Source organism: Macrobrachium rosenbergii, chromosome 9, assembly GCF_040412425.1.
Source record: "Macrobrachium rosenbergii isolate ZJJX-2024 chromosome 9, ASM4041242v1, whole genome shotgun sequence".
Lineage (NCBI taxonomy): Eukaryota > Metazoa > Arthropoda > Malacostraca > Decapoda > Palaemonidae > Macrobrachium > Macrobrachium rosenbergii.
The window spans coordinates 50740505-50759347 of NC_089749.1; the positions used below are offsets into that span (position 1 = coordinate 50740505).

At 42.8% G+C, this 18843-nt stretch overlaps 1 protein-coding gene across 1 annotated transcript in view; it reads right to left on the bottom strand.

The window, feature by feature from the left end:
- The window catches only part of LOC136841980 (mucin-2-like), a 30574-nt gene extending 13387 nt beyond the window's left edge, over positions 1-17187 (bottom strand). The window contains exons 1-2 of the mRNA XM_067109385.1: positions 17080-17187; positions 8193-8334 (exon numbers count right to left, since the gene is read on the bottom strand). Of these exons, the coding sequence (XP_066965486.1) occupies positions 8193-8334; positions 17080-17155 (218 nt within the window). The 5' untranslated portion in view covers positions 17156-17187. The remainder of the gene's footprint in view (positions 1-8192; positions 8335-17079) is intronic.
- Between the last annotated feature and the right edge of the window lie 1656 nt (positions 17188-18843).

Consider the following 18843-nt stretch of genomic DNA (forward strand, 5'->3'; position numbering starts at 1 on the left):
AAGACTTCTGCAAATTTTTTTTTTTTTTTTTTTTTTTTTTTTTTTGCAAATGTTCATCGAGATGATCTAGCCAAGACAAAACTCACGACAATCTTGCCGCACCCCTAGGCACTGTCTGTGGCACCCCAAGGTGCCACGTCACCCAGTTTGAGAATCACTGATATATATAAAATATATATATATATATATATATATATATATATATATATATATATATATATATATATATATATAGATATATAATATATATATTATATATATATATATATATATATATATATATATATATATATATATATATATATTTTAAATATATATTATAAAATTAAAAGTCTTGTTAAAAATGAGCAAAGCAGAAGTGACTCTGACATCTGTCACTTTCAAGCTTATTATTGATGAGAGCTGATAAATGGATCGGCACTGCCGGGCAGTACCGATCCATTTATCACTTATAAATTCCCCTTCGATGAGCATTCCCCATCGGGGATATTCCCGAGGTAGCGTGAATTTAATATTAAACAACATTTGTAGCTTCATGAATGTATATAAATCACGGTGTGATAAAAATTTCATGTATGTATATATGTCAATAGAGGGTCATTATTGTAATCCAACAACATTCTGAAATTTAAAGGCCAAAAAACAAACTATGTTAGCTTCTAGAAACCATGCACTTTTGCTGCCTCTATATCAGCTCTCATCACCAATAAGCTTGAAAGTGACAGATGTCAAAGTCACTTTTGCTTTGCTCATTATTTATATGAACACAGTTGTTATCTTATGGTCATGACAGGGGCTCCATAAGACAGAACAGCTAATATCAAGAGTTCTGTCATAGCTGATCTAGGTCAGAAATAGTGCCTGTTGGCACAGTGATTAAGTATAAAAGACTCGAGTGCACAGATCAGCCATTCTCCTCACCAGTCTGTGAAAGAGAATATTCAACAAAGGGAAAGTGGGTGGTTTAAGGATTCACAGTGGCTATCAATAACAGGTTTTCCTACTTCAAACCTACTTTTTGATAGTGTTTGCATTCATACATAAAGGAGCATACAAAAGAAAATAACGGGTGATAAAGTGCTGTAGCTCCTGAGAAAGGAATCCCAACCGCCTAGATAGAAGAGCAATCCATGCAGGAGTCATGATAGAGATCACCTCTCCTCTTTTATTCAGGAATCCTTTGAAGGAATAATAAGTAATAAAGGGGGCCAGGTAAAGAGCCTTGGCATCAAGAGTCCCCTGTCCCACATCACTTTGTGCTAGGGAGTAATTGTGGCTGGGATTTACCCGACTACCTACTGACATGGTGCAGCTGAACCTCTTCAATCTCATGGGAGGAATGTTTGAGGAATACTGTGTTATGACCAACCTGCAAACTCTGAAATTTCTTTGGAAGAAATGTTTCCAGAGAAAGCTAACAAGGCACCCACTTTCTAGATGTCATGCAACTTAGGGAAGAAGTTTTTAATTAGGAACACTATGCTAGTTCTCAGCCACTGCAGTGAGAGTGGCATGTTAGTAGTAAGTAGTAAGAATTAAGGATCATCTTCAAAGGTAGCTGTGACGTCTAGGTAAACCTGAAGTGATTGGACCAGGTAGAATATCTTACGTGTAATGCTGATTCCCTACAGAAGAATTAGGGATTTCCTATTCAACAGATTGTCATTCTTGCCCCAGGAATAAAGTGCCAGGGGATCAACAGCAATGATATTTATTCATGTGGGTGATGATAATACAGGTCCTCTTTGGAGGCTTCAGTTTTCTGAAAGACAGGAAGAGGGTCATCAATTTCAGCAAATTGATGATGATCATCCGTCAAGGAGCCATCCATATATGTAACTAATTATACAGCATGGGGGGTCAGACTGACCTGTTACCCTTCCAGGTCTCCGAATGGAGTATCTTCCCAAGTACCCATTTTTGCAGGTGGAGACAATCATGAAGCATGAAGCACTTTTCAGTTATGCCAGACCCAGACGCTGAGCATGCCGTAGAGTTGCAGTTTGAGGGAATAGGCTAACCACAGATTTGAACTTTAACAGCCCCAAGATCCATTCCAACTATTTTGGGGACACCATGGATCTTTCCTGGCCTCATTCTGGCTGGGAAGAGAAAACCAGCCTTGACTGGTATCCCAACAAAGTTCTAACCACACAAAATCCCTAAGGGGTATGAAGCACAACTTGTCACAATAATCTGGAAATTTGTTGACGACTCTATTGTTTACCAGTTACAGGTCTTGTAAGCACTCCTCTCTGGTGGTCTCCTAGACTAGACAGTTATTTAGATGGGCCATCAGTTAAACTCCTCTTGTTCAGCTTTGACCAGTCTAAGATCATTCTCAAATCAGAGGAATCCTTTTTGTGGACACTGAATAAATACTCCTGGCGTCTTTCTTTGTGGTTACCTTTAGGAGAGTCTTTTGAGCATGCCTCTTGATGTGGTTCTGTGGAAAACGATCCCAAACTGCTAAGTCTCTTACTATACACTTTATGGACATTCCAGGAATTGCCTTGACTTTTACTTAACGGGCATGTTTCTGTGGAAAACGATCCCAAACTGCTAAGTCTCTTACTATACACTTTATGGACATTCCAGGAATTGCCTTGACTTTTACTTAACGGGCATGTCTCTGCCTTCCAAAATAAGGATGTTGTTACTGTAGCTGCTGCTGTTGTGCTGCCCCTTTTCTGTTGCTAGAGGGATCTCCTATGCAAGAATGGAGTGTGTGGTTCCAAGTTGCTCTGGGCCTTACTAGTATTGGAGTGTGGAACTCCTGGTAACATTGTTTCCTGAGTTCCAAGTTACCCAACAGAACTGGCGCAATACAATTTTGCTGATGGGCTTGTCCTGTAAGTTCTGGGTAAGTTCTGTTACAACAAATTCCTTAAATTCTTCAAAGAGGAAGGAATATAACAGTGTGGTGACATTAGGAAGCAATCTGCAGGCGCCCAACAATGCTTCTCTTCTGGGTCTGAGGTATCATCCATAATTCATAGAGCACTACCCATAAGGTCTGCATAACTCTCTTTGCAGCCATAACTAAGGCAGTCCTACAAAACTTCAGAAGCTCCCTCACAGTCACTTCCAGTATAGCAGTAGATGTTAGGACAGAAAGGAGGTGGACCCTAGCATAGAACGAAAAGGTGGTGAACCCTCACACAAAACTGAGAAGTCTGTCCCATCTGAGACATTGGTCATAGGGCCACCAAACAACTGGGTAGGTATGTCCAGTGGGAGCATTTTTCGTGCAAAGGAAGACCAAGGGTTACATATTCAGTTATGGAATTGTCAGATACTAGGATGGCTGAAAGGAATGGCTATATTTCTATCCCTGACTCATGTTTCCCAGTAGCTGCAAAGTTCTGAAAGTCTGCCCTCACATGATTAACTGTTTAAAAGGCAAGGGGGCAAGAGGCTGGGGACCACCGGTGGAGGTGGGGGGGCGGGTTTCCAGTATTGTGGAGGTACTAGTTTCTGTCAAAATGGAATAAGGGGATTTTAATAGGTTTTGCTGCCATGCCAGAGGGGAGGATGACAGTCTCATTTGGCAGTTTCTGAATTCATACTGCAAGAGGGACCAAGCACATTCTGTATTGGGAAAGGAATTCTCTGTGTAGAAATACATGTTCCTCCTCAACCATTGCTTTTCTTTTGTTGATGAGGTCTTTGGCATCCAACAAAAGGATAAACATTAAGGCGTCACACCAAGAGTTTTGGGGTTATATTCTGAACTGGTAGGAATGTTAGAACCAGTAGGTTATATCAAAGGAGGAGGGCTGTCCCTTTGTGAATTAAGGTCTGACTCTATAGGGAATCGAATAGACCGACTCAACTTCTTCTTGGTCGTGCATTCTTATGTTCACAGGCTCCAAGGATCTAGCAAGAGTAACCATCTCCATGCAGGTGGCCTTTAAAAAATTCAAATATAAGATTGCCCTGAATTCCCAACATGATTCCTTTTACAGTGTCTCCCTTGATACTTTGTAAGATCTCCAATCCATTTCTGAAACTCCAAAAAAGTATCTGCAGGAATTTTCTTATGAGGAATCTCCATTTGGATGGGTTGGACTGGGACAGCTGGATCACTGCCACCTAGCCTATGGGGAATCTTGGATTATTTCTGCCAAGCTGCTTTGCATGATTCAAAACAACTGTTGCATGGGAGAGCCTGGATCCCTTTCTGGGAACTCATTCACATGTGAGGGGCCCCTGGTAAGGGACTCCAACATTAGATTTGGATTGCTACACAGGCGGTGCACCTGGACTTTCTGGGTTCAGAAACAAGAGCTCAGCAAGTTGGTCCACTCGATGAAGTCATACAGGAAGATCACGGATTCTGAAGTCTTTGCATGTTTGCCAGAGCATGGAATCTACTTAGGTTGGGGAGGGAACACTAACACTCCCTGACAAACTTCTAGAAGTATGTATCCCCTTCCCCATTGCACTCCTATTGATCCCTGAACCCAAAGGGCCAGTTTAAATGAGAACCATCATCATTTAGGGCTGCTGCTAGGGGCATGTTTCATACTTTGCATAAATCTGGTAACTACTCCAACTTCTATTGTGGGTGGTTGTGCCGTTTCCACTGGCAGTGAAGTAAACATTTGGGTCCTACTTATTACCAGCCATGTAGTAAGAAAGTAAAAACCTTGAAAAGCAGTAGGAGCCAAAAAATTGAGACACGCACCAAGATGAAACCGCAAAATTGTACATGACAGTGACAACTGGTTGAGAGGCAAGCTCAGTGGGTGACATACTTTTAATGATAATTTAATTAGTGGTGTCACTCTGTAAATTGTGATTTAACTAGAGGTATAACTTGAAATTTAATCAGTTTAATATATTAACAAATATGAGTATGCAGACACACAGCATAGCTGTCTGCATCAGTATTAATCTGTGACAAATAATGTAATAATTGGTTTCTAGAAGTACGTGACCTTGACATATGGTTAAGAGACAAGCTTAGTGGTTGATACCAGGTAAAATAAGGATATTGTACTAATGATATGTAGGCTAAAGTATTGTATCATTAAACTTGCCTAACAATTTACAGTAAAATTAAAGTACCACATACTGTATATAAATTATAGTATATTGATGGTAGGTAGTAAATTGTTATTATTGTTGTAAAATACAATGTTTACAGTACTCCTACTTATGGCTCAACTGGTAAAACTAATGTATCATAAAAGTCAGTTAGTTTAATGAAAATAGCTCTTACAGGAAATATTTCCTGTAAGAGCCCACTAAGAAAGTACCCATAAGAGATTCACTTAATCAGGGGTTAGTGGATATATGGATTGATAATGTAATGCCCTCAAAGATGGATGAATACTAGTGAAAAGTAGATCTCCATGGCTGATAGATTGAATGAAATCAAGACATGAAAAACCCCAATGTCAAATTTAACTGAGGGGAGAGGTGGTTTCCTGTGTATTACTGAAGTTTTAGTAACATTTATATTGAAATTTTGCAATGGAGTTAAGAGAAAAAAGCAGTTTGATTAAGGAGAAACAATGAGAGTATAAGCATACGGAAAACTCTGCAAGTCAAGGCCATTATTTTAATGTGATGGAAGAAAATGTTGGGCGGTGACATTATTCGTTTCATCATAAGCTAAAAATTAACGGCGAGACAAGGCATCAGATTAGTGAATTATTAATAAAACTTTTATTTTATTGTAATTTACAGAGCCAAAAGCTAAAGTGTAGCGAGAATGTATTATCCATGGCTCTGGACCCAAGGGGAATGTCCCAGTCAGAACAAATTTCAAAATTTATCATGAAACGAGATAAATTTATTGGAACGTCATTTGCAGGGAGCTTGACTATTTGTTTAATTTTTCCTGGCTGATAGTTGTGATATCTCTGTAATGAGGTACTAAAATGGATGAAAGTCTTGGAGTCAACAGATGCATGTTCATACAAGCACAGAACTGAGAGTAATGGCATACCTGTTGCCACATCTGCAGAAAAAAGATGAATTGTGATCCCCCAGGTAATCACTGTAGGCATTATAAAAAAAAATCTTCCTGCCTGGAGCTCTTTCATACTGTCACTGTGCCATGAAGCACTATTTCTGGCCTAGACCAGCTATGAGAGGATTCTTGATATTAGTTGGTGTGTCTTATGTGGGCCTCGGCAGGACAATAAAGGTAAGTCTTTCAGGATGAAACAACATTGACATTATAAAAATGAAATATATACATATATAAGCTAAAAATATATATATATATATATATATATATATATATATATATATATATATATATATATATATATATATATATATATATATATATATATATATATATATATATACAGGTAGTCCCCAGTTATCAGCAGGATAGGTTATCAGTGACCCGGTTTTACAGGGCTTGTCTAGCAACAAAATCTACAATTTTGGCGCCGAAAATTGCCGATTTCCGCTTATCAGTACCGATAATTGGGTATTGCCGCAATATATACCTAACAGAGGCGCCAATAAACAAAAATTGGCGCTTTTCGGCGCAGGTAATTAACAAAAATCGCAGAAAAACAATTGCCAGTTTTCGGTTATCGTCACGCTGTCAGAACGGAACCCCAGCCGATATCTGGGGACTGCTTGCCTTTACAACATTGCTTATTAGGAGTTTTCAAATGTCAGCAGAGTTTGCACATAGCAATGAAATTTATTGCTGTTATATGAATTTTTATTCCTAGTAAGTTACTGTACTTGACACTTCGTTAATATACCAGTGCCTCTTAAGTGAATGTACAGACTATTTAAAATCCAGCGAATTTCTCCTGTTAAGTGAAGAACTTTGGCAGATTTATGCCATATGGTGTTTATTGGACACCATTCACTAGTTCATATGAAGTGCCATTAATGTACATAGTTACCAAACACCATACCACTGAAATGATCCAGAAAGTTGCTCTTCTGCTTTTTATAATTCAAACACTTAGTTTCAGCTTTAAAAAGGATTCTCATTATTTTATCGCCAACAGACCTGTATTTCCCACGACAATTCCATTAATAAAAATGGGCTTTCCAGTCTTCGTTTTCAAGGCATGCAAAATGAGAGTTTTGCCCGAGTCTTGTGGTTTCATTGTGTTTCACCTCTCATTGTTCATTATGATTAAGCTTCCTCCTCCATCAATAAAATTTCTTCTACTGGCTGTTTTAAACATTAATATCCAATGATGTTCTTGTTGAGAAGTTGATATGTAATTATTAAATACAGGTAGTCCCCATTTATTGGCGGGGGTTCTGTTCCGATGGTGTGACAATAAGCAAATAAGCGCAGAAAAGCGCCGATTTTTGGTTATCGGCACCAATATGTGATTTATCGGCGCAGAAAATCACTGATTTTCGTCGCTAGACAAGCACCGAAAAACAGGATTGCCAATAACTGAACCCGCTGATAACTGAGGACTGCCTGTATTTTTTTTGTTAACTTATTACCAGGCAGAAAGCCTCCTTGCTTTATAATCGAAAGAGAATCATTTTGAACTTTTTTTGTGACTGCGTATCTGGTCAATATATCAGGGTAAACTGGGTGATTTAGTTCTGTTACTTGCAAAAACCTACTTTTATTACAAACTTAAACATAAACTTATATTACTTCCATGAGGTCTCTTTTTTTTCTTATTTTATTCTAGAAAGAATCACGAACAACTTACATATTTACACGACCTTGAAGTTTGTTTTTGTGTGACCCCAAGCATCACTGAATGACCTTGAAGATGTCAGTGCAGTCCAGCATATAGAGGAAAACCGGATCTTTGATTTTTTGAAATCCTCAAGATGCTTCGTAGAGATGTTTTTTTTATTTCCATCACATATAGACTTGGCATCTTTGTCTGTGATGTGTACGTGAAGTCTTTCTAAATAAGAATAATGTTAGAGTTTGAAATGTTAATCAGTTTGTGTGGAATTAATATGTTCAGTGATTAGCAATTTTCATTTAAAAGTGAACATTTACAAATTTTGTCCAGTGTTTTTAATATCCTATTACAAGTCTTGCCTATCACCTATTTATATACGCTTTTCAGCATCCCTTCAATGACTTACAAATGGTGATGTCAGAAAACTACTAATATGTTTAGCAACTTTACTTAGAGAGATGCTGTGATGTGATGGTTAAATATTTACTTAATTATATTTAACCACAGAGAAAACAAGATAAAATCAATATACATTACATGAACTCAGAGTTGACTGCATATTGAGGATCATCTGTCATCCCATCTTGAGCCAGGGCATATTCACAGGTTCCATGATAGTCATAATAATACCCATCAAATGTCACTAGGTGAGGGTCCCAGTAGGCACTGCACTGACTACCTAAATTTGGAAAAAGCTGAAATTAAAGTTCGACATACATTTACAATACGGTATACATATAACATTGTTTTAAGGATGTACATAAGTATGGACAAAAATGTACACATTTTTTTTTTTAAGTAATTTGGATTTTTCCCAGGTATACAAACAACATTTATATAGGGTATCCTTCAGAATGAGATGCAGTGGTTGTTGAACTTGGCAACACGTTAACTGGTGGTTATGGGAGGTGAGTGGAGAATACCCCTCACTCACCTCCAGTCACTAGTCACTTTTTTCTTTGCCCACAGCAACAAAGCTGGTGGCTGAAGTGGGTTTAATTTATAAAAAGCTCTAGTTGTATACATAGGAAAATATAAATAACTTTAAAAATTTTATTTGTTCCTACAACAATACAAACCATCACCTTTTAAATATGAGACTTCTTTCTTTGGTGGGAGATTGTCTTTGATGACTGACTGGGGTTGAACCCTACTTGACTGTTATGCTCCTGGGTAGCATAAGTGAGCTGGGGATGTGATGAATCCTGTAATTTTCTACTCTGGCATATGGGGTGACAGAGCAGTAGGGTCCTGGGCCTGAGTAAGCAACTACTCAAGAGAAAGATCACTCTTGGGCAGAAAAATATTGGAGAACCATGAAACCTCCTGATAGGAAACTCAAATTAGAGGGCAGCTACTTCTTGCTAATGCCAAGTAATGGGCAGCTACTTCTTGCAAATGCCAAGTAATGGGCAGCCGCTTCTTGCTAATCCCAATTAATGGGTCTACATTGTAGCTCTACCCATGCCCATGGAGGGATATCTTGGAAACATGTTAAAATTGAGTGCTCAAAGTGTAGATACCAGCATCTAGCTTGACCCAGCTGATACCTCCACCTTAATGATGCTCAACAATGAAGGAATGGAAAAACTAAGTCCACTCACTATGAGTTTATAACCTCAGGCTTACAGTAAAAGTGCCTGGGCGAGATACTTGTCCGTCCAAATGAAGCTGGGTGCCTGCAGAACTTTTTGAGCAACCAAAGAGAATATCTAGGGACCCATGGGTGACAAAACTCCAATAGAATGAAGAAGGGGATATCCCATAACCTAGAAATATCCCTTTGCCTGGAAGACTGAAAAGCTCATCTGAAAAGGCTAGGGATGGTCCAACACCTTGACTTCACGGGGCATTGCACAAGTATGGCAATTGATGTCCTCAGAAGAGTCATAAGCTTGTTGGGAACTTGAAAGAGCCAGAAAGGAAGGGTATTCTTGGACACCTTCTTATGCTTGCCTGAACTGATAATAGGCACCAGTACTCTGAATTAAGAGCATGGGCCTTTTCACAAAGTACCTTGCAGCTAGCATAAGAAACATCTCACTTGGATATCTGCCAGTGAAATCTCAGAGTGAGGGGCTGCAAGAACTCTCAAATCTCCTATCAGGAATGTACTGTTCCTGATGAGTTCTGAGATTCCATCATGAACTCAGGACAGTAGAGGAAGAGGTCCGGACAGGATTCCAGGAGACTGTTCACCACACTTTGCCACAACTAAGTTAGCCAAAAGGCTTCACTCAGTGGGTGGTAAGGTGCTTGGGCTACAAAGCAAAGGACAGTGTTAAGCAAGACCTCCACATCCCCATCATGCATAGACAGCTCCAACAAGGAAGGGATATCCAAGCTCTTCAGTCAGAAACCTTGCGTATGGTTGCAGAAAGCCTTACAGCATGGCCTGACAAAAACTCATCTCAGCAGAGGTGAATGAAAAGTCAGTGGCTTGCTAAACAGACACTGACTGGAGAAAGAACTCTTAGTCATGAGAGTTAGCACACTGGATGCCATTCAGCTACAGGCCAAGCCAACGAGGTGTAACCAGGGTTATCTTGAATATCAGGGTGATCAAAACTGTTGATCACATGACAAGAAAAACAAGTTAAATGGTGGGGAAAACATAGTACTTCCACATTATCCCAAAGTACTGGAATATAACTTGCATCACTGTCCTGAGGAATAGAACAGAAGGACAGGATACTGAAAAATTCTGTTCAGGATGGAAGCCAAGAGGTCAAGCACAAGAGAAAAAAACCCTACATCAGATTATTTCTTCCACCATCAGAGGAGGTTAGTACCACTCTGTTGCTCCCAACTGACCCCTAGCAACTGTGCTAGCCTGCCAGCCCCTCCCACCCTACCAGGCAGTGTGACTGTGGCAAACCATCCGCCAGTGCATTTACAAATGTCAGTATTCAAAGTGAGAGCAAAACCTCCTTCTGCCTGGTAAATGCCACTGTAGTTCTTTCTTGTCCCTAACAGCATTACCAAGTGACCTATCAACTGTTTCTGGAAACATACATGCATAACAACAGTTCCTTAATTCCCAGTATTGATATGCAGAAAAGGTGTGTCCCATGGCCAAAGATCAACACAAACCTTCAGGAGTGTCATAGTTCTCCTTTGATGTATCTGTCCTATGGGGTTTGGGTTGTCCCCTCACAAAGCTAGAACCAGGTAAGAGTAACGACTGCATGAAGCTGACCAATGGTATCTCAGCATCAGGAAAGCAAGAGCAGGATCTACCTATGTGAAAACAAACTTCTGCAAGATGACAGGTAGCCGAGGAAAACCTGTCAAAACCAATTGGTTTGTTCCTGAATCTGCTGAGCTTAGAAGGCTACCCACATACTTGTCTGCTACTTGGGTTTGAGATCCAATCTCTACCAGTTTGCCCCACCTAGCCAACAAGAGAATAAGTAGGAGGACTCTGTCTTGGGGCACAAAGGTCTCGCAGGACTCCAGGATCAACCAGTTGTCCAGGTAACACAGCTAATGTAAAGCTTGTGAATGGGCCCAAGAAAAGACTCATGTGAAAACCTTTATAAACGTCTGAGTAACGGTAGTCAGTTCAAAACTATCTTGGGAATGTTGACAAGAGGAGGTACTTCTCAGTTCGTATGCATCCATCAGAACTATCTGAGCATGTGAAGTCATCCTCTGTGATGGACTAGAGTTCAGCACATGCTGTTTCCTTCTAAAAGTCTGCCACACACACACACAGTAATGGTGAGTGTTCAGAGACAAATCTACAGTCCCAGTCACCTTCTCCACTAACAAGGGCCAACAGTAAAAATATGCCAGAGACTGGTCCTGTACAATTGCTAGTGCCTTTCTCCATCACTGCTTTCAACACTGCCAGTAAGACGAAATCTTAGAGAATCTGGAGGGAAAGAGTAGACAGTATTGGTTTCTTAGAGAGGGAAAGGTAGAAGTCATTGTAAGCATCCAGGATTTCATTCTGAGCCTCTTCTTCATTGCCAAAGGCAAGACATGCATCCTTACAATTGTGACAACAGCAAAATAGGATTGCTACGTTGTGACCCCCCTTCTTTTCCCATCTAGTCATAGCTGGTGGAAGGTTTGGAAAGTTTCCCTCCATTTTTATATGTAGCTGGAAAGTTTCCTTCCATTGTTGTAGGTAGAAGACTGGGCTACTGGTCTGGGTATGGAGAAGCATATTTCCTCCCAACCCCATACCCTGAAGGCCTAGCTGCACTAAATGACTTGGCTACAGCTAACTTTGCTGCCGCTAAGGGTTCAACCCATACAGGCCAGCCCATACAGTAATACCCCGAACTTGCGCGTTTCGAGTTGCGCGAATTCACGGACATGCAAACTTTTCATTGGAACCTCACTAATTGTCATACACAAGTTTTTCACAGACACGAACATTTGCGAATACTGAGGAACCCTGCAAAAGTGTTTTAATTTTTTATGTAATTTATAAGTTTACAAGCTTTTATGTGTAAATTAAATAACATTAAATAGTAAAAGCACTAATTTCTCTCTCTCTCTCTCTCTCTCTTTTTTACCGAGATGAGAGAATTTTTATGGTACATGTATATGTTTATTTGTTTTGTGTGATAAATGAATTTTTTACCTAATAATAAGTACTAATTTTCAAATATTAATAAGATTAAATAATAATAATAACAATAATAATAATATAATTTGGCAGCAGACCCTCATTTAAACAGGTTCTATTGAATATTATTGCTGCTTCAGCTGCATTTATTTTGTAGAAGACTTTTTCTATTTTCCTTATTGCGGACTTCTCTTCAGTGGAGGTGCATGCTAACAGCTCGCCTATATTTGTCATTTCATGGGGGAAAAGTCAAAATCTGGATTCTGCTTCTTTATATATTCTATACAGTTGGTTCTATACAATTGTTGCCGCGACGCGTTTCGACAGACTCTTCTGTCATTCTCCAGCGGGAGCTAGTAGAGGACTGGCAGATTGCATAGGTCCTTCTGAATTTATACACGGGCTTCAGCGGGGGGTCATGGATGGCGAATTCTGATTGGTTGCAGTCGGCAAACTTCAAGCCAAATTTCTGGGCGAAGCTCGATCCTGACAGATCTTCGCAACCTGGGAATGTCATTCATTCCAGCGTTCCCATTGGCCTGCCATTGCGTGATGTCATGCCGGCTGACATCATCGGTAGTTTGGCTGCTATTGGGCTGCGGATGAATGATGTCATTATCTACTCTTTCTGTCGTAGTCGGGGATTGTCTCGTAGGGCGCCTCGCTCATCAGGGGCATCTCCATTCTCAGGGTTGTCGTTTTCAGGTATTCGTTGGATTTGGTGGGTGTTCTGCATTATTCTTCTTAAATTCGTGGGTAGGAGCGATGCCTCCTGCGTCGTATTCATTGTTGGTTTTCTCTCGGCAATGAGGAGCGCCTCTAGCAGGCGCAGACGCCGAGGGTCGGCGGCTCTCCGATTATACTTATATTTTGTATAATACTGTCGCGGAGATGGAAATATTGTGAGTAGCACGGGCGTGGTTCATGATGGCACCCTCCTGGGCGTGGCAGGAGATCCTTTTTGACAGACGATCGTGGTCATTCCAATATAAGCGCCGGGCATCATCGGACAGGAGATACAAATTGGTAGACCACGTTCTTCTGCTTGAGGGGTTCTCTTGCTGGCGGAGAGGGGTTATTCTTCATCACCAGATCACGGGTGCGGCAGTTCTTATAATAAATTATAAGATTTATTCTCTTACTGTCTTCGGTCGGGGTGACGTTTTCCATGACGATTTTCTTCATGGAGTTCTCGTCCTCACGGTACTGGGGACGCATCCGGGCCTTATAACAGATCTTTATGTCATCTTGGGGGGCAGGTTGTGTGTTCTCACCGTTGTACCATTTTTCCAGGCCAGTTCGAATTTCTTTGTTGATGAGTTTGTTGGTGAAACCATTGTTCACCAACATTTGTGCAGCACGTTCAAATTCCTTGTTGGTGTCCTGCCAGGTGGAGCAGTGGGAGAGGGCCCTTTTAATGAAGGTCCTGACTGTCGTGTTCTTAAACCTAGCAGGCCCAGCTGCTGAAGGAGTTCCCGACGTCTTCAAGCCCAAACTGCACCAGGTGCCCGGGCCCCTGCAAAGCACGGAATCTACCACCACATTAAGACAAAGGGCCTCCAACGCACGCAAAGTTCCGGAGGCTTCCCCCTCGGTGCCTTCAGGAGGCCAAGGACCCTTTCGCCGAGATGGAGCGAATGGGCATGTGCAGGAAGGCCTCCAGCCCGTGGGCCTCTCCCCTCCACATAGTGCAGAAACCTGACACCTCCTGAGACCCTGCGGCGACTGCAGGCAGCTCAACCTTGCAACTGAACCAGATCATTACCCCCTCCCAAACATGCAAGATCTCACGGCCTCCTTTCACGGGGCCAAAATATTCTCTAAACTAGACCTTTTGAAGTCCTACTTCCAGGTACCAGTTGCTGTAGAGGACATCCCCAAAACCGCCATCATCATGCCCTTCGGGTCCTACATCTTCGCCTTCTCCACCTTCGGCCTGAGGAACGCGGGGGCAACCTTCCAGAGATTGATGGACAGCATCCTTGGGGGACCTGAACTTCTGCGTCTGTTACATAGATGACATTCTGATTTTTTCCAGCTCCCCCAAAGAGCACCTGCGGCACATCCGGAAGGTCCTGCAGTGCCTGCAGGAGAACGGCCTCGTCGTCAGGTTTGATAAATGCACCTTCGGCGTCGAAAAAGCTGACTTCCTGGGCCATGAGATATCCCCGGAGGGCGTCCGACCACTCGCATCGAAGGTCGCAGCCGTTACCAGGTTCCCCACCCCCACCTCCATCAAGGCCGTACAAGAATTCCTCGGGATGGTCAACTACTACAGGAGGTTCATCCCCCGGGTCGCGCCCACCATGGCCCCCCTGACAGAGATCCTGAAGGGCCATCCGAGTCCTTAGTGTGGGGACCCGACCAGCAGCAGGCCTTCTCCCTGATGAAGGTCTCCCTCGCCGAGGCAACCGCCTTGGCCCACCAGGACCCCAACACCCCCCTTCAGCTGATGATGGACGCCAGCAACGTCGCCTGTAGGGCCATCCTGGAGCAGGTCGTCGCCGGAGCCCCCCAGCCCATCGCCTTTCAGCAAAAAGTTCAGCCACGCAAAGTCCCACTACAGCACCTTCGACAGGGAACCCTGTGCAGTATATCGGGCGGTACGTCACTTCAAGTTCCTCCTGGAGGGTACGCCCTTCACAGTTTGGACGGACCACCAGCCACTGGTCCACGCTTTCACAAAGCAAGGGGATGCATGGTCTTCCAGGCAGCAGCAGCATCATAAGGCCATCGCGAAGTTCACCTGCACAATCAAATACCTCCCCGGCAGGAAGAACCCTGTAGCGACACCCTCTCTGGGATCGAAGCTCAACGTGGGGCAGCTCGGGATCGCCACGAGGACCTCGCCCGGAGCAGACCACCAACCCAGAGACTCCAGCCTACCGCACCGCCATCACTTCGCTCAAGTGGAAGGACGTGCCCCTCGCCCTGGGGGCCAACACTGCTGTGCGACATAATCACCGCCAAACTAGCCCCCTGGTACCCGCCTCCTGCCGCCATCTGGTGTTCAACATCATCCACAGGCTGTCCCACCCCTCCGGCAGGTCGACGGCCAAGCTGTTGGCAGAGAAGTTCGTCTGGCATGGTATGCTGAAGGATGCGACGGCCTGGGCGAGTCAATGCATCCGGTGCCAGACAGCAAAGTAGGGAGGCACACCGAAACAGGGGTGGGCGAGTTTCCCCAGCCGGGGAGGCGGTTTGGACACATCCATGTAGATGTGGTGGGCCCCCTTCCCCCATCAGGTGGGACCAGTGATCTGACGATCGTCGACCGCTTCACGATGTGGCCTGAAGCGACGCCCATGCATGAAGCCACCGCCAGTGTGTGTGCTGAGGCCCTCCTCTCCAGCTGGGTCAGCTGGTTCGGTGTCCCGGACCACCTAACCACCGACAGGGGTCTTGCCTTCTTGTCCGAGCTGTGGTCTGCCCTGGCACGCCTACTGGGGACCTCTCACCACACCACCACCACCACCTACAACCCCGCAGCCAATGGATTGGTGGAGCGGTTCCACAGGTCCCTGAAGGCGTCCTCATGGCCCGCTGCACCGCCGAGGATTGAAGTATCAACTGCCTTGGGTCCTCCTCAGGCTGAGGACCACCCCAGAGCCAGCGGTGACCCGTCTGCAGCAGAGAAAGTCTACAGGGAGTCCCTCGTAGCCCCGGGCGAACTCGTCATGGGAGACCGCCACAACCCGACAGTCCAGAGGCTCCGTGACACAGTCTGGAAGTTCGCCCCCTGCCAGCGGACGTACACCGATAGGACAACACTGTTCACGCCTCCCGGCCTGTCCTCCACCACCCATGTCTTCATCAGGAACGATGCCGTCCGCCCGCCCCTAACCAGGCCCTACAAGGGGCCCTTCTGCATGCTGGAGCAGAACACCAAAGCATTCCGGCTGGCCGTGCACGGGAAGGACGATTGGGTGTCTGTTGACCATCTCAAGCCAGCCCTGTTGGAGGAAGTTGTCGACGATACCACGCAGCGCCCTCCGCAGGGATCGTCGCCCCCACAGCCAGCCCAACCCAAAAGGAAGTAGCGTGGCCACCCCCGAAAGCACCCCAACCCAAAAGGAAGTAGCGTGGCCACCCCCGAAAGCACCAGGGCAGCGCTCAACCAGCCGCTCCCGCTCACACCACACCCCCTAGCTGACTTTGCGGAGCTGCAGCACTCTCCAGCAGCTCAGCAGATACCTAGTTTAATCAGATGTTACCCACGTTTTGGGGGGGGAGTATTGTAAAGTCCCCGCTCAACGGGTTTTCTGTGGGAACTACCGTTTTTCTACGGTGACTCTCCTACAAGCCTAGGTCAAGCCAAATAGCCACATTTTCATCTATGTAAATACGTATCTGTTACCAATTTATTTATGCCTGTTTACTTTTTATGTGTGTCGGGGTATTAGTGTGTCAATTCTTGTAATCTGATCTTTTATGTTATTTGTGTTTGCCTGTCCGAATTTACGTTGAGAGCAATTAACCTCGGGTCACCTGTATCCTATTGTATTCCTTTGTATGACGTCCGCACGCCGCTTTATAAGCGGCCTGCTTTCCCTAATACACCAGCAGTATATGTCCTCCTGTTCATTATTTAGCACCTCTTATAAGTTACTTATATAAAACAAACCATAGACATTTCATTATTGGTTTATGCCATTCTTTCTTGTGTTCTCTTAATAAGATGCAAATTCCTTTTACACAATAATGCATAGCTTGTGTGCTTTTCAAAGGAGAAGTCACTGTAAATGGAAAAAATTGCATTTTAGAAATTGTATTTTACAGAGTAGATAGATTTGGACTGTTATTATTACATGAGAATATTGTCATAAAAACTCATGCACTTACAATTTGCATCTACGTGTCCGATTTGCACCCATTCTCCTCTTGCACAGTACACCTGGAAACATCCTGGAAGTCTCATCGTGTGGTTGTAATGAATCCCGTTAAAATTGCATCCTGAAACGATGGGTGAGATGATGTGGTGAAGTTTCCTTTATATGAGTCTGTCCATTTTTATCGTTTCACTCCAATCACAACATATGTAACATTACTATATCACACTGTAACGGTATTATCAACTCACCTGGTGGGATGTGGCCTGTAAAAGTCAGTGAAAGCAAATTAATTTTTTTTATCATTAAAATTTTCAGAGCAAATTCAACACATCATAAAGCTTTCAAGCTTTGTGAAGTTTTTATTTAAAAAATCGTTTTCATTGAGGTATGGTATTTTACACTTATGAGTAAGTAAATTCCACATCTGGCATATTATTCTATAGCCGATCATTAGCAATATAGTTCAGTAAAGTTATATAGTTTAATATTTTGTTGACCAAGAATAGATATACCAGCTTTACACAACCCAGGTAGTAATTATATCAATTACTTAAATACAACCTTAGCATAAAATTTTTTGATGTAATCGAAACTATAATTAAAATTACAATACTCATCCTTCATGTTCTGTTGGAAACACCATCGGTGTAAAATAAGATTACCTTGTATCATGTAATGAAAAATGTATGTTAGTGGAGTGGGATAATGAGAAAAAAGTGCAAATGGCGATACAAGCAACAGATTTGGCATGAGAACTCTTATTATCCCCATAAATCAAAATCAACCTCCGGCCACCTCAGTATTTGGCTATTTCCAAGATGGCTGACACTTTTCCAAAATGAAGGCAAATTTGCTGTATATTTCAGAAATTTTCATTTCATAAGCCTATAAAAGTTGCATACTGTCCATATAATGATTGAGAGTTTGAATTTTGGCATTCTTACTGTCATGAAGAGATAAAGTGAACCCATCTTTCCAATATGGCCACCATATGAACACCATATTTCCAAAATGGCTGCCAAAGATAAAAAAGTATGCATCTCCTGAGATAAACCAATATGTTTTGTGTATCAATCAGTTTTACCAAGTGCAGCTGCAGAGAGCTGTGCAGCTAAGTCCAGATTTGTATCACTTGCACCTACCATTGCATTCCTTTTTGCAACCACACTTATTCAGTTCTTGGCAAGGTTTTGCTACTATTGGCAAATCTGTCCAATATGGAAACCAGATGCCATCAATCTGTTGCCTTCGCAAGAGAGCATCTTCATCTTCAAATAGGCCAACGGCTCCCCCATCTCCTTTCACATGAACATTATTCTGCACGTGTGCTTGATCTATAGCCATTGAGGAAAAAGGCCGAGTGGTTTTGTGGACAGAGAAATTTCCCTTTGTGAATTCATCAAATGTGTCATTTTGGAGAGCCTCCTTGTCCTCAAATGAACTGAAAGCCACCTGGCATAATGTACATGGTCCAGGGCAAAGAAGAAAGGAATGAGTTCCTGCAGCACATCTTTGTACAGTTGGAAATTAGACTCTCGGTATGATCTGATGAAAACAAACACTAGAAGTTCTAGCTGAAGCACAAGATTCCAAAAGTAGAATTGGGGAGACACTGATTCTCGTTTTCTGATCCAGCTTTCACAGCTTAGCTCAATTTCTTCTTCTGATTCCTGGATATATGTCATATAGGCAGCTTTTATGCAGCTGATATAAACTGCAAGCTGTCATCTGGTGGGCTAGACATGTCTTCTTCAAATGTGAAGCAGAAATAAAC